The following is a 21,502-nucleotide window of genomic DNA, read 5'->3' on the forward strand; positions in this document are numbered from 1 at the left end:
CTTTAACAAAACATTTGAATTGATTTAGCATCACAGTGTCAAAATCAACCTGTTCCAAGGGTTATGTCTTTAATTCTGCTGGGGTGGCGAAAGTTACATCAATGTACAGTGAGCTAAAGTTTTACACCGGCTGAAAAAATGTTCATTTGAGGTTTTCTTTCTTCAGTCAGAAAGTTACCAAAAAGGTGGGTAACACCCCACTCCAAGTAAAACAGTGTTGCACAGCTACGTTCCTTCAGCAGCACCTTTAGGCCATTTCAACCACCCACCACTACAAAATCACATATTTTCACTATGCAGGCAGAATTAACAATACAGTCCTTGAAATGGGATATTTTTAACCTGTTAAGCTGTCAGTGTGATGCTAAATCAATGAATACATTTCAATTAAAGTGACTTTGGTTCTTGTCTGAGTATGAATGATATTAAGGAGACAAAAAGTTGATATTCAATCTTCAAGGAGTGTGTCTGTAACCTTGATGTTACATTTAACATTTCATTAACAGACTCCATTTACTTGGGGAGTTTCTCTGCTTCGGTTTCCTCGTCTGCACTGCAGCTCCCAGTGTCACCAGTCTGATGAGCAGCAACACAGACAGCAGTTTTATGTGGAGTGGGGTGTTACCCACCCTTGTGGTTACTGTGTGACTTTGTTGAAGTTGTGGGTTCAACTCTGAGCCAATCGGCTGTGTAAAACTTTAGCTCACTGAGTTTGACAGCAACAGTAAAGTTGAAAAATGAAGGGTTCAATCCTGTCTTGAGACATTTATGAAGTTTGCAGCTGTATTTAAGATTTAAAACATTTGATAAAGCTTCAACATTTATGGCTCACTGTGTTAAATTGCTACTCAGAGGTTTTAAGGTTCAAGCCAGAGCTGCTTGGAGATTTTTTTAAGCCAATATCTGCTGTTGTGGATTGCTGCGATACTTATATATGTACTCTTAATGTTTATATTATGTACTGTGTTAAAGCAGTGTTAATGTTGGATTAGGGGGCATTCTCTACAAATGTATAGAAGGAAAACAGGAGCATCAGGACAACCAAAAATCACTTTGAAACAACATGATCAGTCTTTTATTAGTGCAACTGTGTTCATAAAAGCCCAGCAGCACCCTCTGCAGTTTGCAAAGAGAAGTGAAAAAGCTTACAGCACCTGGTATTCCCAGGCGGTCTCCCATCCAAGTACTAACCAGGCCCGACCCTGCTTAGCTTCCGAGATCAGACGAGATCGGGCGTGTTCAGGGTGGTATGGCCGTAAGCGAGAGAAACAGTCACACACACACTATTTATATATGATATAACGTCATGTATTCTTCTATTTATGTGTGTGCTGATTGTATATGTAGCCTGTAGATTGTCTAGATAAAACACATCTTACTAGAAGAGAAATGAGCCTGTAACAGCTGTAACAGCGCGCTCCTCTCCATGTCTCAGCTGCTTATCTGTACACATTATTATATAAAGCACAGTCTTTATCATTCTTGTTAATGTTGGGGGATTGTATCATGGAATCAGAGGTTCCTGCTCAGAAAATACGCTGATGTCTTTATTTACATAAAGCCACACAGATGTTCATGATGCCGATGATCGACATCTATAAAAAGTCTGGCTGTCAGGGGATATTTCGCTTACGGCCATATCACCCTGAACACGTCTGATATCGGAAGCTAAGCAAGTTAAGCTCGGAAGCAGCGGGCCTGGTTAGTACTTGGATGGGAGACCGCCTGGGAATACCAGGTGCTGTAAGCTTTTTCACTTCTCTTTACAAACTGCAGAGGACGCTGCTGCTTCTTTAATGGAGGCAGAACAAGCTGGAGGCAAAGATGAACTTATTACCTGCTTTTTCATTTGTGCATCTTCAGACTAAATTACTTTAACCAAATGTATATATAAACCTGAGTCACAGCTATTTTCAAATCAAATAATACGATATGAGTAACTGGATATGGTTACATGTTGTATGAAGCATGTACATCAAGTTAATCCCTCAGTCCAATGAAAAAAAATCAATTAATAAATGCATGTGTCTTTAACTCCATCGATGAATGATACAGAATCTAAACTAAACCACTCTCACCATATCAATAAAAACGATATTATAAACTATAAAGATAAATTATTGTAACATAGTAGCATTTGAATCCGTATGTTAGTGACAAAATGACTAAAATGATGATTAACAGGTGTGTGCTAAACAATTTAACACTATTTCTGTAAAATAAACATGCAACTACTGTTTATCTTAATCACAAAAAGCTTACAGCAGACTCTCTGGCTCAGTGTTTTTCATGGTTTCATTAAAGACAATAAAGTTACCGCTGCTGTGCCAGGCGTGCGTAAAATGCGCACAGCCCCTGACTACAGGTATTCACAGGTACTCAAAGGAAAAAAATCTTACATACATGACACGTATATTATATATTACGCGACATTCAGTCCTGTTAACTTAAACTGAACTGACAGCTGCCTCCATCATCTTCGCCTCGCACACAAATCAGTGACCCTGGGTGCCTTAAAGCCGCATCTTCCGCAAATTCAAAAACGAAGCAAACCGGATGTGACCGTTATTCAGCCTGACTGGACTGGTTCTTTATATCGTGGGACTCAGAGACGTAATACGCTGTTTTATATTACGTTTCAGAAACAAATCAGTGTATGTTACTGTTTCATATGTAGACCTAGGCTATATTTATTCTAGTGATAACTTTTTTATTTTGACATTGATACCATCAGAGATCAGTATAGTTGAGTTGAAACTTGCAGCGATGATGACACAAGCTGCAGTCATGACGATCTTTTTTGTTTTGGGAGTCTTTCCAAAAGGTAAGAGAGAGATGTTACAGTAGTCTGTACTTTTACAGAGGTCATTTTTCTGCAGAAATTGAAAACACCGTGGAGGATTCCTGTGTATTTTTAGTGTGCGACAGGTGAATGTTTCTTGCTGGTGACAATTTTTATTTACAGCAAACTGAGACAAAAAAGCAACATGTGTAATTTATTAGAATTTTAATTACGATAAATAAGTCACAACCAGTCATTGTGCAGTCATGACAATCTTTTTTGTTTTGGGAGTCTTTCCAAAAGGGAAGAGAGATGTTACAGTAGTCTGTATTTTTACAGAAGTCATTTTTCTGCTGACATTGCAGGAGGATTCCTGTGTATTTTTAACTCTAACCCAAAGTGAATGTTTTGAGAAGAAATATTGAATCCTGCTGATTTATTCTTGTTTTCCACAATTAAAGTGCGACAGGTGAATGTTTCTTGCTGGTGACAATTTTTATTTACAGCAAACTAAGACAAAAAAGCAACATGTGTAATTTATTAGAATTTTAATTACGATAAATAAGTCACAACCAGTCATTGTGCAGTCATGACAATCTTTTTTGTTTTGGGAGTCTTTACAACAAATTAAGACAATTATTTATTATTATTATTATTATTATTATTATTATTGTTTAACTAAGACAATTAAAAATGTAACATAAATTGTGTTGAAATGTTCACATCAACCTAAAGTTCACACACAGTTTAAACCCCATATTTCTTTTCCTCCATGCAGGTCTAACAGCTGTGATACAAACACAGCAGACTGTGATGGCAGCAGTAGGAGAAGATGTCCATCTCAGCTGTCAGCTCATGCAGTCTAGAGATGTTCTTCAGGTCACATGGCAGAAACTTTTACCTGATGGGATGGAGGAGAATCTTGGCAGCTACAACAAACACTTGGGAGAAACATTGAATCCTGGTTTTCAGGGGAAAGTGGAGTTTAAAGATGCTGGACTGCAGAACTGCTCCATAGTTATCAGGAAGGTGATGGAGCAGGATGAAGGCTGCTATCTCTGTTTGTTTTACACGTATCCTGAAGGTTCTCTGACAGGCAGAACCTGCCTCCAACTCTATGGTGAGCTCCTATCTTCACTTTTGAAGACATATTCATGGTGAATTACAGTTTTAACTTGTTTCACATTGATGGCAGTTAGAAATGATAGCTGTTAAATTGTCTGCTTGCCGTCACTTTTCCATGAAATGCAAATACTTCACATCACTAAAAGCATGTTGTACATACTCTGCATTTCACACACTTTGCATCCAACTGATATAAAAGTTAATTTTATTCCCAAACGTAAGAAGACATGATGGTCATGATATTTAAATTATATTATCATTATTTCAAATTCCTCAATTTGTGTAATGAAATGTAGGAAACAGAGACAATTGCTCATCATAATGTCCAAGAACCCAAAGATTTCTTAAAATACTTGTTTTATTTAGTCTACAGCCTGAATATATTTGATTTATAATGTTATAAAACAGAGGAAATCAGCAAACTAGTTGATTTTTTTTGTAAGAACTTGCTCCATGTGATATTTTTTAATGTTTTGTCTTTGCAGTGCTGCATGAACCCATTCTACAAATCAGAGAATCAAACTCTACTGAAGAGACAGTTGTGTCCTGCTCGGCCACAGGTCGTCCTGCTCCCACAGTAACTCTGAATGTCCCACAACAAGACCTCTACTTCTCTCACAACAGCACAGTCAGTGTCACCAACACCAACGGTACAGTCAGCGTCACCACTACAGCTGTGCTGTCTGGTTTCCATGGAAACGATGCACTAGTTGGATGTGCAGCACGACTGCTCTCAGTCCCTGAAATTCAGGTGTTCAAGACGATTCCTGCAAATGGTGAGAAACACTTCCAAAACCACAGATTTATAGATAGATTATTGTTTTATGATTCTGATTGGGTTTAATTTTTCAGGTTTTGATGATGAATCTGGATCCAATAAGAGTAAGTTAACTTTAAAGTTGTCTCAAGTCAAAATTCACATTTAAACTGTAGTTGCTTTATGAATGTTTAGTGTTTCATATCACATTTTTCCCCCTTTTTCTCATAGATTTCACTTTGATCGGTGCATTGATCATGGTAGTGTTTGTGTTGCTGTAGTCGTCACTGTCCTGCTCAGACATAAACACAAGAACAGGTAATTTCAACTTTCAACTCAATATCTGTCTTGTTGTGATACCAGTGTCTCACAGTTAATATGGTAATAATTTATTGACATTAAGAGGATACACAGAGCTTAAAGAATCTATACAGACAACACCTATAAATAAATAATATATAAATGTTCTTAAATCCTTCATTCTGTCACACAGGGACGCTGAGGAGATCAAGATGCTACAAAAACCAATCACAAACACTTATGATTAAGACTGTTTCATAATCATTCACTTGTTCAAATTAAATTCACTATTAATTGTTTCTTCAGAAAATGATTTAATCTGTCGTCTCTGTATTTTGACATTTAAGTTCCTTTCTGTCTCTATATCTCTCTAACTAATGTGTCATTTATACATGAAGCTGATTCTGATGCACTTTACTCTTCATGGTCCATTGTGTACTCATAGTCAGCCTGTTTATCCACATAACTGTTAACTGTCAGAGTCATTCAGTGATAGAAATATGACATATTGTAATAATGTGATTGGAAACCATCTCATGTCTTATTTTTATCCAAAGGTTCAAAACACCTTTAATGAAGCAGATCAGGAGGAAAATCCAGAACTCTGCAGAAATTTATATTTCAAGCTTTATTCTGAATCTAGGGAACATTCCCTAAAGGTTCTCTGAAGGTTATTTAAAAAACCCTCAGGTAACCTTCACAGAACGGTCTCTAAAGGTTCTGTAAAGGTTATTTTTTCACCCAAACCTACCTCTAAAAAGAGTCTCCATAATAATTCAATTAAAATTGACAATTAGCTAAAACACGTGATGGAAAATATTGTCAGTTGTACTGAACTGTAACTAAACTTTTGTGCAAGTGCAAGTTAACACTCCTGCTTAGATCAGCAGGAAGTTGGTGGCCTGCAAAGTGAGATGTGGTCTCTGCACCTGATACAGACCTTGAACTGTGAATTCTTGGAAATGTTAAAAATATCTTATATTGTTAGAGTACTATAAGAATTGTGTTGTGCAACGCAAACAAAAATTATCCAATAGTTTGCTGATGTTCTGGTTGGTGACTACCGGTATATATGGATTTTGAGATGTTGATGCTTTAAAATGAATGATATAAAATTGGAGGCCAAAGAGGTCTCAAGGCTTTTTCCTTTTTGGCTTTTTCTGCCTTTTTTATTGTTTGTTTTTGGAGTCTTGCTGCTTTTAGGCCTTTTTTGTGTTTTAGCTCTGGCTCATTTTTTGTCTTCTGGCCTTTTTGACTTTCTTTTTAACCTTTTTGACTTTTACATTCAAGTATTTGTATTTTACTTTTGACATTTTGTAATACTCATTTATGTAAAAACCAAATAAAACTGGTTTGTATTTTTATACACTCCAACCAAAGTTCCTGGCTTGTGCTCATCTCTGAGGTCTTCTGAGTAACTCTTTAAGGTAAGCGAAGACGCCTCCCTGAGATATGGCTGACATGAGATCTAAATTTATTTATATTGAAAATTTATAATTGAAATTTCTAAGGATAAACATGCAATGTTTATTAGTTAACAGTTTTGGACAGGTTTAGGTCTGTTGATTGAAATTAAACTGATCCACCTGTGATAAAGATATAATTTCAGTGTAGAATCTATAATAAGAATAATTGATTGAAAGGTTCACTATATGTGTTGAATTGGTATAAAATGTTAGGGTCAGGGCATTAAAGCCGCCCTATAAAACCAGCCTAGTGCCCTCAGCTGACAGAGTCAAGTTCCGGACTGATGATTGGCTCAGAGTTGAACCCACAACATCAACAAAGTCAGAAAGTCACCACAAGGGTGGGTAACACCCCACTCCATGTAAAACTGCTTCAGTGCAGACACCTTTTTGAACCACCAGGACCAGTTTGTCCATAACACCGGGCAGCCAGGCTGTGAGGTGGCTTGTTTCAGTGAGGCCACACTGCTGTCTCCTGCTCGTTTATGGACTCTACAGGTGCAACTGTTTGTGCTCTCTACTAAAACATTTAACTGATTTCCTACTAAACAAAGGGGAAACAGTATCTGACAGTAACATACTTGGTTGTCAGGATGCGTTCCACCTGTTGTAATGGACAAATTTAGTGATATCAGTCTGGAAATCACAGAACTACGCTGGTCTGAGGAAAGGCGACAAAATTATGAATTTGAGAGGTGTGTGACCTTCCTTTGCTACTAAACACAGGGGAAACAGTATCTGACAGTAACATTCTCAGCTGTCAGGAGGCATTCCCCCTGTATGATGGAGAAATTTAATGATATGAGTCTGAAAATCACAGAACTCCGCTGGTCTGAGAAAAGAAGTCAAGATTGAGAATTTGAGAGGTGTGTGACCTTCCGTTGCTACTAAACAAAGGGGGAACAGTATCTGACAGTAACATTCTTGGTCGTCAGGATGCGTTCCCCCTGCTATGATGGACAAATTTAGTGATATCCGTCTGAAAATCACAAGACTTAGCTGTTATGAGGAAAGAAGTCAAGATTATGAATTTGAGAGGTGTGTGAGCTTCCTTTCCTACTAAACCCAGGGGGAACAGTATCTGACAGTAACATTCTTGGATTTCAGGATGAATTCCCCCTATTGTAATGGGCAAATTTAGTGATATCAGTCTGGAAATCACAGAGCTACGTTGGTCTGAGGAAAGATGACAAGATTATGAATTTGAGAGGTGTGTGAGCTTCTGTTCCCACTAAACACAGGGGGAACAGTATCTGATAGTAACATTCTTGGTCGTCAGGATGCGTTCCCCCTGCTATGATGGACAAATTTAGTGATATCAGTCTGAAAATCACAGGACTTAGCTGTTATGAGGAAATTACTCAAGATTATGAATTTGAGAGGTGTGTGAGCCTCTGTTCCCACTAAACACAGGGGGAACAGTATCTGACAGTAACAGGATGCGTTCTCCCTGCTATGATGGACAAATTTAGTGATATCCGTCTGAAAATCACAGGACTTAGTTGTTATGAGGAAACATGTCAGCAGTATGAACTTGACAGGTGTGTGACCTTCCTTTGCTACTAAACACAGGGGGAACAGTATCTGACAGTAACATTCTCAGCTGTCAGGATGCGTTCCCCCTGATATGATGGACAAATTTAGTGATATCAGTCTGAAAATCACAGGGCTCCACTGGTCTGAGGAAAGAAGTCAAGATTATTAATCTGAGAGGTGTGTGACCTTCCTTTCCTACTAAACAAAGGGGGAACAGTATCTGACAGTAACACTCTCAGCTGTCAGGATGCGTCCCTCTATTGTAATGGACATGTTAAGGGATATAAGTCTGAAATTCACATAACGTAGCGTTATGGGGAAACAGCTACATTCCTTCAGCAGCATGGTTGCACTTTTCTTTAACCTTTAGGCCATTTCAACCACCCACCACTACAAAATCACATATTTTCACTACGCAGGCAGAATCCTTGAAATGGGATATTTTTGCATTTCAATTAAAGTTCAGTGCAGACACCTGTTTGAACCACCAGGACCAGTTTGTCCATAACACCCGGCAGCCAGGCCATGAGGTGGCTTGCTTGCATGAGGCCACACCATGAGATCCTCAGTCTCTCGTTGAGCTTTTTCAAGTCAGTCACACTTCTGAAGGTTGAACAACTCCAATGAAAACTCTCCTATACCATCTAGTTGTGAAGCTCACTGTGTTAGACAACTTCTTTGAAGTTTAAAGGTTGTGGGTTCAATCCCGTTACTTTCAGACACACTCATGAAGATTGAAGATCCAAACAGCTCTGGCTTCAACCGTAAAACCTTTGAGTAGCATATTTTAACAAAGTGAGCCACAAGTATCAAAGTCACATCAATGTACATTTTCCTTGGGTGGGTGGATGGATTAACTGGCTTAGTGGTTAGAGAAAAGGGCATGTGTCCTCAACCCAGCCAGATAAACCCTCCCAACAAGAAAGTACACCCCCTGTCCCTCCCAAACACCACCAGACAGCCTCCAGGTGTCATTGTGCACAAGAGATAATGTCCCAAATTACAATAACAACAATTGTTCATGAATTGTTAAGTGTAACATAAAGGCTGCAGAAACAAGATGTGTTTGAGATGTAAATATATTTTATCAAATTTTAAGTGATTTAGCATCACACTGACAGTCTTACAGTGTCAAAATCACCCTGTTCCAAGGATCATATTGTTAACTCTGCCAGGGTCACGAAAATATGAGGATGAAAATGGATTTCAACTTGTGCTTTACAAGAACAGAATTTCTTAATCATACTTTCTTTGGCATGATGCATATGCAATTATTTGATTTAGTATTTTCCAGGGGTGGTGGTTAGGAGCCTTCACTGGCTGAGTGGTTGTAGAAAAGGGCTGGTGTTCACAAGGTTCCTGGTTCAAGGCCCAACTGAGACAGGTGAACCCCTACAAGGCAAAAGACAAGTGTGACCACACACAAGCTGTACTCCCTCCATGTACAAATGAGTTATTTTCATGAAATGTTAAGTGTATCATGAGGGGTGCAAGGACAAAATGTGTAAGAGATAAACACCTAGCCAACTAACCTGAAGGATAGCTCACTGGGATGAGTGACAGGTAATATACACCTGAGTACATGGTTGTTGGTTCAATCCCCGCTGAGGGATAAAGATCTTCTTGGTTGTTCTGTCTGTAATGTTGGTTTACAAAGTAATGATATTGGCTCCAACCAAATACAGAGTACATATATCTAAGTATAAGAGTGCATATAAAGTATAAGAGTACATACATAAGTATCACAGCAGTCTACAACAGTATGTAGACACTGAGTGTCATTTGAGAATTTTGCATTTTATCCCGATAGGCAGGCGGTGGTTTTGTGTATTAATAAAGATAGAACATAATAAGCAACAAACATGCAATGGCAAGAGACTTCCAACATTTTTAAAAACTTGTTCGCACCTTCATTCATCAGTAAAACTTCAGCTGAGCAGGACTTTTTGCTGCATAACCCCCTGCATACGGACCTGTGGAACATCGGGGGAGGACAAGGCCCTCCCCCTTACCCACCCATGTGGGACACACTTGAGTTTGCTCCAGTTACTGATGGAGGAGAGGGAATCGAACCAGCCACCTCATGTCCGCAGACATATCTGAGATCTGTGTTGACGATGCCATCACTCCACCAGGTCCCCTTCACGCTCACAGATCTTCTCTAAGTGCTTTTAAACTTTTCTTCTGAGTCATCACTTTCAAAATTCACTGACAGAGTTGGGATCGAACCCACAACCTTAAAACTTCAATACAGGTGTCCAACACAGTGAGCCACAAGACGAGATCATATCCAACTCTCTTCATCAGAGGTTTTCAATCTCCTGCAGTGAGGCTGACTTTATGAAGAAAAAATCTGTGACAGAGTCAGGATTGAACTCACAATCTCTAAACTTCAATGTTAATGTCCAACACAGTGAACCACAAGTTCGGGTGGCCAACAACAGTTTTCACCAGAGCTTTTCCGCCTTCAGCAGTGTGTCTGACATAAAACATTGAAAGTCAGAGTCAGGATTGAACCTATGACCATAAAGCTTCTGACAGGCTGTCTACCACAGGGAGCCACAGGGCCAGATGGTGTCCACCAATCTTCACCAGAGCTTTTCAATCTTCAGCAGTTTAGCTGATCTGATTAGCTCTGGGTTGAACCCACAACTTCAACAAAGTCAGAAAGTTACCACAAGGGTGGGTAACACCCCACTCCACGTAAAACTGCTTCAGTGCAGACACCTGTTTGAACAAGCAGGACCAGTTTGTCCGTAACACCTGGCAGCCAGGCTGTGAGGTGGTTTGTTTCAGTGAGGCCATGCTGCTGTCTCCTGCTCATTTATGGACTCTACAGGTGCAGCTGTTTGTGCTCTTTAACAAAACATTTGAATTGATTTAGCATCACAGTGTCAAAATCACCCTGTTCCAAGGGTTATGTCTTTAATTCTGCCTGGGTGGCGAAAGTTACATCAATGTACAGTGAGCTAAGTTTTACACTGGCTGAAAAAAAATCAATGAATCAATGAATACATTTCAATTAAAGTGCTGTAGATTGCTGTGATATTTATATATGTACTCTTAATATTTATATTATGCAGTGTGTTAAAACAGTGTTAATGGTGGATTAGGGGGCATTCTCTACAAGTGTATAGAAGGAAAACAGGAGCATCATGACAATGAAAAATCACTTTGAAACAACATGATCAGTCTTTAATTGGTGCAACTGTGTTCATAAAAGCCCAGCAGCGCCCTCTGCAGTTTGCAAAGAGAAATGAAAAAGCTTACAGCACCTGGTATTCCCAGGCGGTCTCCCATCCAAGTACTAACCAGGCCCGACCCTGCTTAGCTTCCGAGATCAGACGAGATCGGGCGTGTTCAGGGTGGTATGGCCGTAAGCGAAAAATCCCCTGACAAACATGCCTTTTATAGATGTCGATCATCAGCATCATGAACATCTGTGTGGGTTTATGTAGATAAAGACATCAGTGTATTTTCTGAGCAGGAACCTCTGATTCCAGTGATACAATCCCCCAACATTAACAAGAATGATGAAGATTGTGTGTTATATAATAATGTGTACAGATAAGCAGCTGAGACATGGAGAGGAGCGCACAGTTACAGCTGTTACAGGCTCATTTAGTCTTCTAGTAAGATGTGTTTTATCTAGACAATCGACAGGCTACATAAACAATCAGCACACATATAAACAGAATACATGACGTTACATCATGTATAAATAGTGTGTGTGTAAGTGCTTCTCTCGCTTACGGCCATACCACCCTGAACACGCCCGATCTCGTCTGATCTCGGAAGCTAAGCAGGGTCGGGCCTGGTTAGTACTTGGATGGGAGACCGCCTGGGAATACCAGGTGCTGTAAGCTTTTTCACTTCTCTTTGCAAACTGCAGAGGACGCTGCTGCTTCTTTAATGGAGGCTGAGCAAGAGGGAGGCAAAGAGAAACTCTAAGGGGGGATAACGAAGGTTTTTGTACACACCTTAAATTACAAAAATGCTTTTGAAATGATCTGCAGTGAGGAGAAAGAAAAGAGTAAAATAGTTTATTGTATCAGTAAAGATCAACAGAAGGCACACATACAGTATCTGAGGGTAGACGTCACACCAGTGTCAGTAATCCTTTCTCCAGCCTGTCATGTGATCACATAGCAAAATATACCATTACATCCATTGCAAATCTGCAGGACTCAAAAGGATAAGGTCACTCCACCTTGGAGAGGCTGAAATCGATGCAATACATTAGCAGGCTAAACTCTGCAGCTCAAGCAAATGCAGCATTTTGCAAAAATATATTCATATATAATTATACACCTTTTCTACACATTGAAGCAAATCAACTATACAAAATGCAGAAAACTATCTCGGTACAATAACTGGTGAGCTGTTTGTAAGAAAGTCCATGCTTAATAGAAGCATCATCGTGGCAGTATTACAGAATCAAAAATAGTAGCAGTACCTTTGTCATAAAACAGTTATAGGAAAAAACTTACAAGTCCATATAATGCCAAAAATATTAGCTTTGAAAACAAGATAAAGTACACAAAAGACATTTCAATATACATGTTTATAGGAGGACTAAAACATCTGGAAAATACGTGTGTCCCTTTCAAGCAGTATAATGTTTACTCCCCCACAAAAAACAATTATAAGTAAGTTAGTAAAGGAGTGCCATGGCTTGGAGATATTTTTTGGTTGAAACACAGATCCCAGAGTTTACGCACGCAAGAACTACAGCGACGGCCATGCTACACATTACAACAGAGTATTAGGGCCACTGTGACAAAGAGTTTTAGAGTAAAATTCAAATACTTTGAGGAAAAAAAGTCATAATTTTATGAGCTGTCTGTCTCACCTTCCAGTCCCAGCTATGTGACCTCTGTGGGGTCGTTATCAAGGTCATAATTTTAAGAGCTTAAAGCCATAACTACAAAAAAAAGCTGTAATATTTTGAGAATAAAGTCGCAATTATAACATTTTTTGTTCTCAAAGTGACATTTTCTCACAAGATTACAATTTAATCCAAATTTGTTCTCGTAGTATTAATGACACTTTATTGTAAATTTATGTCTTTTCCCTCAAAATATTATGACTTGACCCACTTTACCCGTATTATGACTTTTTCTGGTAAAATTACTACTTTATCCTTGAAATATTGTGACTTTTTTCCATAACATTCTCACTGTTTTGTAGTGAAATAAAGACTTTAGTTTTGAAATATTACCACTTCTTCCCCCAGGTAGAATTACTACTTCTTAAAGGTGCAGTGTGTGGAATTTAGTGTCATCAGAATGGTATTGGCGGAAACTGAATATAATATTCATAATTTTGTTTCAATTAGTGTATAATCACCTGAAAATAAGGATCGTTGTGTTCTTGTTACCTTAGAATGAGACCTTTATATCTACATAGGGAGCGGGTCCTCTTCCTTGTTTCTACAGTACAGCCCAGAATGGATAAACAAAACACCGGCTCTAGACAGGGCCTTTCGTGTTTGTCCCAAGTTTCATGGCCACTGTAGGTTCTCCTACATGCTTGGAAGGAGAGGGGGAGGGTGAGATGTATTCAGTTGGTTTCAATCTGCAACTTCACCACTAGATGCCACTAAATCCTACACACTGGTCCTTCGAGATTATGTCTGTTTCTGGTAATATTATTACTTTTTTCTCAAAATATTACAACTTTGAGATACAATTTTGAGATCACAGATTTTTTGTTTGCTAACAGTGGCCCTAAAACCATCGTAACATATTAAACCAAATCAGAGCTGCAGTAGATCTGGACAAAGAATTGCATTTTTGCTGAGAGAGTGACTTCAAATTAACAGTCCCAGAGATTTAGGTAGAATCAGGATTTCGTAAGCAAAACTTTTCTGTTACATACGTAATGTGGGTGTACATTTTGAACATCTCAAACACTGCTCAGTAATTTCAGGTTCCTGCTGTTTAAAATATCTCATGTTCACTCCAGCTGCCAGGCTGTTGAGTCTAGTACGGGTAGCTGTCAGGGAAAGCCAGTCCCTGGATGCACTGCTCCCCTCCTTCGGCCAGGTAAGGACCCTCCTCCTCGTGGCTGGGCAGAGGGAGGCCATCCTCCTCATTGGTCGGTGGGAGGGCGTCCGGGTCGGCCTTCAGGCTCGGCCTTTGGTTGTCTGGGAAAGCCATGGAGAACAGCGCCTCGGGGTTGCACACAAACTTGTAGACGTACCTTTCTCCAGCCACCTGAAGGAGGAGCCAATCAGAGGAGAGAGGAATTAATGATGTTCATTTATGCAACTTTCAAGCATTTAATGATTTTGTTGAAATGAACAACCATATTCAGATTTTGACTTGTAATATGACAGTGTTCTGAATTATAAAATATACTAGCACTTTTTTATTACCTTATATATATATATATATATATTTGATCACTGCATCACCTTCAAGTCTCATGAACCCAGCATGCATTTTTGATTGATTATATTTGTTTCAGGCTGTAGCCCCACCTTCAGGCCAAATTTAGTTAATGACCTTGTAGAAAGTGAATGATCTGTGTACAGATTATTACTTCTCTCTATAAGTCTGTTCTATATGAGTGCTTTCTTTCTGTTGTAGATTTTTGAGTGTAGTTATGCAAATCTATGTAGAATAAAAAAGTTGGCAAATTCATGTAGATCAGATTATACAGTTCCAAATATGAGGAGCAAAACTTTTAAAAAATAAAAATCCAACTAATCCCATCAGCAACATGATCATTTCTAATACTTCATTATAAATGAGTACATATGGATAAGATAATAGAAGAAAGAATTTAAACATGTTATTCCTTTACCTTCTGCATGATGCCCTTCTCATAGTAGTACCTCAGTGAGCGGCTCAGCTTGTCGTAGTTCATGGCTGGCCGATTCTTCTGGAGCCCCCAGAGCCGAGCCACCTGGACACAACGCAGGACAAGAGACCCTCCATAAAATACCCAGCTGGATTTCATGTTTTTTTGCCCAAAATATAACGTATGATTATTAGATAGCTCCCTGCTTCTTAAATAAATGTATATTTTTTGTTTATTAAGGCATAAGAAAGGTTTAATCCATCTTTTTGCCTCAGTTTCATTTCAGTCCTCAGTTTAAATTTAATGAAAGGGTCTTAAGCAAGACTAAGTCCCATTTTTAACTATTTTAACAGTGTTTATTTAACACAAAAATCAATCCTTTTAACCCTGCAACGTTCATATCCTTCATGTTCCTCAAAGTTTAATAAATTTTTTTAGCCTGCTTAAGCCTTTCAGTATGTTCCTTTCTGGGGTTTGCTGATGACTGACCTCTTCAGGATCGATCAGTTTAAACTCCATGTTGCGTCCCGTCCAGACAATCAGGTGTCCGTTGGCTGGGTTGTCCAGCAGCGTGAGTAGGAACTGCCAGAGTTGCAGCGAGCCACGGCGCTGGTATGGCAAACCCTCCTGCTTCACTTTACCTGGTTACAGAATCAGACAGGACATGATGAGAACATCCACATGTTTAGTTCTATTCCTCCTAAAATATCATCAGTAATCCTTCTGAGTTCAAATTCTAGTTTCAAAGTCAACACTGGCTAATACTATCTTGATTCAGTCTCACCTTCCAGTCTCTCTGGCACAACACAAGTATCATCGTAATACAGATGTGGTTCTCTGTCACGACCAAATCCTGTGAGTCAAAAAGTAAAACGTTTTTAGAAAAGTTAACATTTGTTCCCCTGAGAAACTCTGCAGGCTCAGACGACACCACAAACTCACCAACATTGCTATTCTGGTACAAGACTGAAGACTTCCCAAATGATGATGACTGGCAGGTTTGAACCTCTGGAGGACACAAAAGTAAAGATGTGTTAAAAGTTTCTATTGTAAGACTTAAGTTAGACTTTTATACTTCTGTAAAGACAAAAACATACATGTAACATTATCAAATTAGATTGTTTGTCTTAAGTCTCAAGTCCTTTTAAAATGATTTTCAAGTCTACACACAAACACACCTGAATCAAAGCCAAAGTCCCTTGGCTCTTGTTTGATGGTGACGTGGTTGAAGGTGGTCTGGGGCCGGGCCAGACCCGGACCAGGTGGCCCTGGCTCTGGGTATCTTGGATCCACCAACTCCTGTTTGAAACCTCGGGTGCCGTGGGGGACCAGAGGCTCTGAGAGGTGACGCTGGTACAGTGGGCGGCTGTCACGGCTCGAGGGGGGGTACGGTGTGTTGGCTGTTTTCTCCGGAGGGAGGAAAGACAAACATGGCTCTGAAAGCTGCCGCTGAAACCTGACGTGTGGAAGAACAGCAGAGAAAAACGGCTTTTTAGTAAATGTTTGTTTCTATCTTAAATCACATAAAAATATGAATTAGAACTCACCTTTGTTCTGTGCTGAAAGATCCAGCGGGGCAGCTGATGGGGGGACGTGGCAGCGCAAACTGCTGGCTTTGGTTGGCCTGTGGGAGGCTGCGGTGGTGTGAGGGGCTTAGGGAAGAAATGTGGTTATTGGTCAGCTGGGGATTGGATGGGTGTAACTGCCTCTGTAAGGGTGGAGGTCCTGAAGGATGGGTGGCACCACATCGCACTGCAGGTGAGGAGGCCGGAGTCACACCTGTGAGCCCAGCTGGCTTGTTGTCACAGGCACTGAAGAGAGAAGAGACGACAGGAAGCATTCAGAGTTGTCATTCTGATATTCTATCTAAGAAAAAGAAAATCCTTAAATCTAGTTTCAGTACCTGTAACTATAAAGGCACATGTCAGCGTGAGGTGTTCTGCAGGGAGACAGGTCTTTGGACGGACTGTGCTCTTGCTTCACTTTGCTGACAGGCGGTCCATGAAACATCACTGCAAGCACACACAATCACTCATGAATAATAATTATTTTGCTGTGGAGATTAAACAGGTGTTAGATTATAAATGTACCAGCAGTAGTGACGAACGTCATCCTGAGCAACAATTTTCTGAAGTAAATTAAAGCCACTGTGTGCACAATTTGTATGTGATTATAACTTCTTTCAATGATTATTTTCAAATCCTTCAGGAAAACACATCAGATTGAAATAAACCGCAATTATCCTATAAGTGGTTAAAATAGTTTTCTACATTTTTTGTAAATGTGAGATTAAAGTTCCATTATTGAAAAAACACTTTCTTCTTGCCTCTTGGAGCATCTAGTCATGCAGATATTTTAGTTTTAATTGCTGATTGGTCCTTGTTACTCAACAAAAATACCTTTTGAAACAGCATTTTCCCCCCAAAATAGTAAAAAAAATTCCAGGAACGGTGAACAGTTGTAATAAGCCTGAAGAACACCAAACAAATAAAAGGACCTTCAGCACCACCTGAGCAGGTAATTATTATTATACTATTAATGACTAACAGCTGAAGAGCAATCTCTACCTCCTATTTTCAGTGATGTTTAGTCCAGGTTTCTCACTACATACGCTAATCTCATATCGTCTACAGTATGTTTAAACAACCATTTAACTCTCTTTGCAGCCTTTGGTCTTCTTCTCACATTAGAGCAGAAGAAAGAAAACAAGCCTCCTATCTGATCTGAGCCTTCCTGTAATCTGCATCGCAGTGACGCCACTAATGTTTCCATCCACAACGCAGTTGCTGTCAGCTTTATTGTCTGAAACCGGGAGTCATTCTGTTGAGGCAGCTATCAGACGGCAATAAATACAGAGTGGCGTACGTGTTTGGAAGCAGCGCCAAATGCACTATTTCTGTGACATCATCATTTTTAAAAAAAAAGTACAGGCAGAGTCCCTGGGATTCTTTTTTTTTTTTTTTTTTATAGCCCCCACATTTCCTGCATGCGCCACGTGCTAGTTATCATTGAGCTGGCACAGAGCCACTGCTGGCTTGTTTGAGGGTCATATACTGTGTTCACAATAAACTTGAACACTATAAACACACAACAGCAGCTTTCTGAAACAGTGAAAATTAAACCCAAGTCGTAATAAATCACAATTATCTTTTAACACAATCACACAAGACTTTGTGTTTAGCTGAAGTTGCGTATGGGACATGACGCAGCAGTTATCTTTGTTAATATCTCTCCATTAAATGAACTACTTGTGAGTCATGTGACCTCTTGTTTGAAACTAGACCAATAAAAGCATAGAAAACACACTGCAAGTCAGAGCGCTGCTTGTTTCACTCTGCTCCAGTCTTCAGAGACAACTCATTAGGAGATGGAGGCATAAATAAAAAATGTGTGTTATTCCGCAAAGTGTTCGCTCCCTGTTGTACAGCTCTGAGTGCTCTCTATAAATATTAGACGAGAAACAGCTACTCACAGTTATTGGACTGGAAATCTGGGACAAACTGCTCATCATCAGGAACCTGAGCTGTCAGGGGGGGAAACAAGAAGAAAATTAAAAGGATTCTTCTCATCAAATATTCACCACAGAATCCCTTTGTGCAGCACATTCCTGAAGTTATTGTGATTGTTTTTCTTCAGTTAGTGATTTCCTACATTTCCCAAAGTGCATTTGGTCATGCAGTGTTCAATGGTGATTTTTTTGCAGGTCTCACCTTCTGCGATCCATATTTCCTGGAGCTGGATCAGATCTTGAAAAAGTTCTGTAAAACATCATTGTAGAATAAAATGGTCATAACATTATTTAACATGTGGAATATCTGTAATACTCTACCAAGTGAAACAGTGTGATACTTTTACAAATTTAACAGCTGATTCTCTTTACTTGGGACAGAAACTAAAAGTGTAACATACCTTTTAGCTGTAGGAAATGTGTCATAAATCTGTAGAACCATTTAAACTATATAAAAAAGTATAATTTCTTACTATAATTATATGACTTTAAACAATAAGTAGAACTTGAATTAGATGTGGTAGTTTCCCAATATGTTTTGTCTATAAATCTGCATTACTAACTACACAAGCAATTCCTTCCTTCAGAATAACCACTAAATGCTGACACAGTAAACACTTTTACATATGGGAAAGATGTCGTGATGAGCCAACCAACCTTCTGTGTCTTGAGCCAGCCCCGTGTCCACAAACTTCCTCTTCCTGTCGCTAGGACATCTCTCCGCTTCCTCTGTGTGACATTTCTACAATCACAGATTTAACAGCAGAACTGATTATGAGCTTAAATTGCAATCATGAATTTAATCAGTCCTTCGTCTGCTTTTCCAAAGAAGGAGAAATATAACTTGAAATATAATGTGTCAAACTCACACTCTCTGGGACCACAAAAGGGACCTGCTGGTCATAAAAGCCGTCCATGTTGAAGGAGTCTTCACCCTGGAATAAAAGAGGGGTTGGTGTACAGATTAAACAGCAGTTAGAAAACATATTTTTGAAGAAGTTTGAATCTATTTCCACAGAGAACTGACGCTGCTAACCTTCTCCTTCCATATAACCACCATCCCTTTCTTGTGTCTCTGTGTGTTTGTGCTTTTCTAACCTCAATGACCTCACAGGAAGGTTTACAGTGGCTGTAAAAGCTCTGTTGTCAAATGATAGCGTTATGCAACCTCTTGCAAGTTTAATCTGACGTGAATACAGGCTGCAGGGAGAAGCATTCTTTAAAAGATGTTTGAATGGTTTTGAGGAGATAAACAGAAAGCAGCTGTATAGACCAATAAAACGTGACGTCTTTCCCTCCTGCTTGCGCAGAAAGCTTAGCTGCAAGCCAGGTTGGTGATGACCTTACTGATTGTAGACTAGTGGGGTATTTCCCAAAATGTTGAACTGTTCCTTTAAAACATGCAGCCACACATAACACAGTGAATAGATTTTAACTTCTAAAAGCATTAAAGTACGTGCCAATAATTACATAAAGCCTTAAAACATTAAAGTAACTTATTAATGTTTGAAAATATCTGTGTGTGATAAAACAGTCTCAACTCAAATGTCCACTTGCCAGCTTTATCTGAAGGCAAATAATAGAACAGCTAGACCAGTCTGGTAAGTTCAGAAAATTACATCACTTTACTGTAATGCAGCCTTAAAAACCAGGAAAAGAAAACACTAATGCCGTATCATGGTATTATGATATCCAAAATCTATGACGATATGTAGTCTCATATTACAATATTGATATAATATTGATATATTGCACAGCTCTATTCCAAAGCATACCGTAGTGTGGTTTTCTACTTTAAGTTAGTAACTAAATAGTAACAGTAAAATGGGTTAAAACTTGGAAAACACTGGTATTTGGTCAACCACGATTTTAATTCCTCATTGCCTATTAAACACAATTAAAACACATTCTGTAAAAGTGAATCCACCTGCACTAGTGCAGTATGATGGTAAAATTACATTATGAGCGAACTCTCTCATACCTTTAACAGCAGACATAATTACAAGAATAAACAGCTCTCGCAATAACTACCTTTGTTTGAGAAATATCCTGTTAATTACAAGCCGAAAGTTGTAACAGAAGTTTGCTGCATTTGCTGTTTCGACACCAACACAGAATTAAATCATATGACTCCTCTGCTCGGGTGTTTTCCGCCCGGATGTTGACTATAAGCAGCACATTAAAATCAAAGTTTTGTGAATGGAGTTTGGCGTGACGTCCTTGTTTTTCTCAATGAACTGAAACTTGATCCCCGCAGGAGGAGGAGGAGGAGAAGGAGGAGGAGGAGGAGAAGGTGGGGGGGCCACTGGCTCACCATTGAGAAATTTGCCAGAGAGCACAGAGAAAGATTCACGATGCTAACAGGCCGTAAAGACAGCTGCTGCAAACGGAAATGCCGCTGTGCACAGCGGACAGATGCGGGGAAATGGACGCAGTGTTGCCTTTGATTTTCAGAAAATGGCGTTCGCCTCTTAACGCGTATCTGCTCCCCTCACTGCCTGTAACAAACCGCGACGATGCGGCTGATGCACTCAAACAAAGCAGAACAAACCCCGCACATGTTCCCCTACTGTTTTATTAAAGTGATAAAATAATAATGCAGGACTCACTCGGTAAGTGAAGTTTCTTGGCAGTATGAAAAATGAGCTCGACGCAGATTTCCTCCCCTACATCCCCTGCAGATCTGTGGATTTTTCTCAATGAGGAGCTCTGATCGCTGGATCTAAACCGAGCCCTGTGCTGCCTCTCCCATTGGCTGTTACACAAATCAATCAAAGGACTAGCCAATCCCGTTTGAGACTGCTCTGACGCCCGTCCCTTGCGTTTTTTATGAATGGCTGCGTTTCATTCATGGATCCACAGCTCTCTTAAAGGGCCAGTACTGAACTGCCACACCATTATTTAATGGGTGAGTCAATAAATAAGTTCAATAAATACATTCAAACTAATTTAAAAAATCCTAAAATTAGCAATAAATAATTGGGATAGTTTAGGTGATTTAATATTATTTGTTATAAATACTGAATTCTATTAGATTACATGAATTATTAATTGGTTATTGCATTGACATAATTATATGTATATATTTAACAATGAAATTAATAATATGATCTATAAATACCATTAAAAAAAGAACATATTATATGATCTATTGTTTTTAAATTGGTGATTATTATATGGTGGCCATCTCTCCTATAGGTTATAGTTCACCTTAATCTTTA

General features: G+C 39.2%; 2 protein-coding genes and 3 non-coding genes across 6 annotated transcripts; 2 read left to right on the forward strand and 3 right to left on the reverse strand.

Annotated features, from left to right (window-relative positions):
- Nucleotides 1–1,142: 1,142 nt before the first annotated feature.
- Nucleotides 1,143–1,261, reverse strand: LOC122978283. The gene has a single exon (XR_006402450.1). It is a non-coding gene; the product is annotated as a 5S ribosomal RNA (ribosomal RNA).
- A 418-nt stretch (nt 1,262–1,679) lies between these two features.
- LOC122976368 (OX-2 membrane glycoprotein-like) lies at nt 1,680–6,181 on the forward strand. Its single transcript, XM_044344818.1, has 6 exons — nt 1,680–2,824; nt 3,561–3,902; nt 4,393–4,683; nt 4,760–4,789; nt 4,896–4,982; nt 5,158–6,181. The coding sequence occupies exons 1-5, from the start codon at nt 2,767–2,769 to the stop codon at nt 4,943–4,945; spliced, it is 771 nt and encodes a 256-aa protein (XP_044200753.1). The 5' UTR covers nt 1,680–2,766; the 3' UTR covers nt 4,946–4,982; nt 5,158–6,181.
- A 5,048-nt stretch (nt 6,182–11,229) lies between these two features.
- Nucleotides 11,230–11,348, reverse strand: LOC122978401. Its single transcript, XR_006402562.1, has one exon. It is a non-coding gene; the product is annotated as a 5S ribosomal RNA (ribosomal RNA).
- Nucleotides 11,349–11,713: 365 nt separating this feature from the next.
- On the forward strand, nt 11,714–11,832 carry LOC122978516. The gene has a single exon (XR_006402673.1). It is a non-coding gene; the product is annotated as a 5S ribosomal RNA (ribosomal RNA).
- Nucleotides 11,833–11,994: 162 nt separating this feature from the next.
- On the reverse strand, nt 11,995–20,994 carry LOC122976339 (ETS translocation variant 5-like). Of its 2 annotated transcripts, none has more exons than XM_044344773.1 (13): nt 20,891–20,994; nt 19,151–19,216; nt 18,939–19,023; nt 18,484–18,531; nt 18,246–18,296; nt 16,677–16,785; nt 16,321–16,584; nt 15,952–16,229; nt 15,716–15,781; nt 15,558–15,626; nt 15,263–15,414; nt 14,777–14,878; nt 11,995–14,184 (listed from the first exon to the last, which is right to left on the reverse strand). In XM_044344773.1, exons 2-13 carry the CDS (start codon nt 19,196–19,198, stop codon nt 13,951–13,953), a joined length of 1,506 nt encoding a protein of 501 aa, XP_044200708.1. In that variant the 5' UTR covers nt 19,199–19,216; nt 20,891–20,994; the 3' UTR covers nt 11,995–13,950. The 2 variants fall into 2 exon arrangements, with proteins under 2 accessions (XP_044200708.1, XP_044200709.1); XM_044344774.1 differs by lacking the exon at nt 20,891–20,994 and adding an exon at nt 20,313–20,514.
- Between the last annotated feature and the right edge of the window lie 508 nt (nt 20,995–21,502).

This window comes from Thunnus albacares, chromosome 24 (assembly GCF_914725855.1).
Source record: "Thunnus albacares chromosome 24, fThuAlb1.1, whole genome shotgun sequence".
Classification (NCBI taxonomy): Eukaryota; Metazoa; Chordata; class Actinopteri; order Scombriformes; family Scombridae; genus Thunnus; species Thunnus albacares.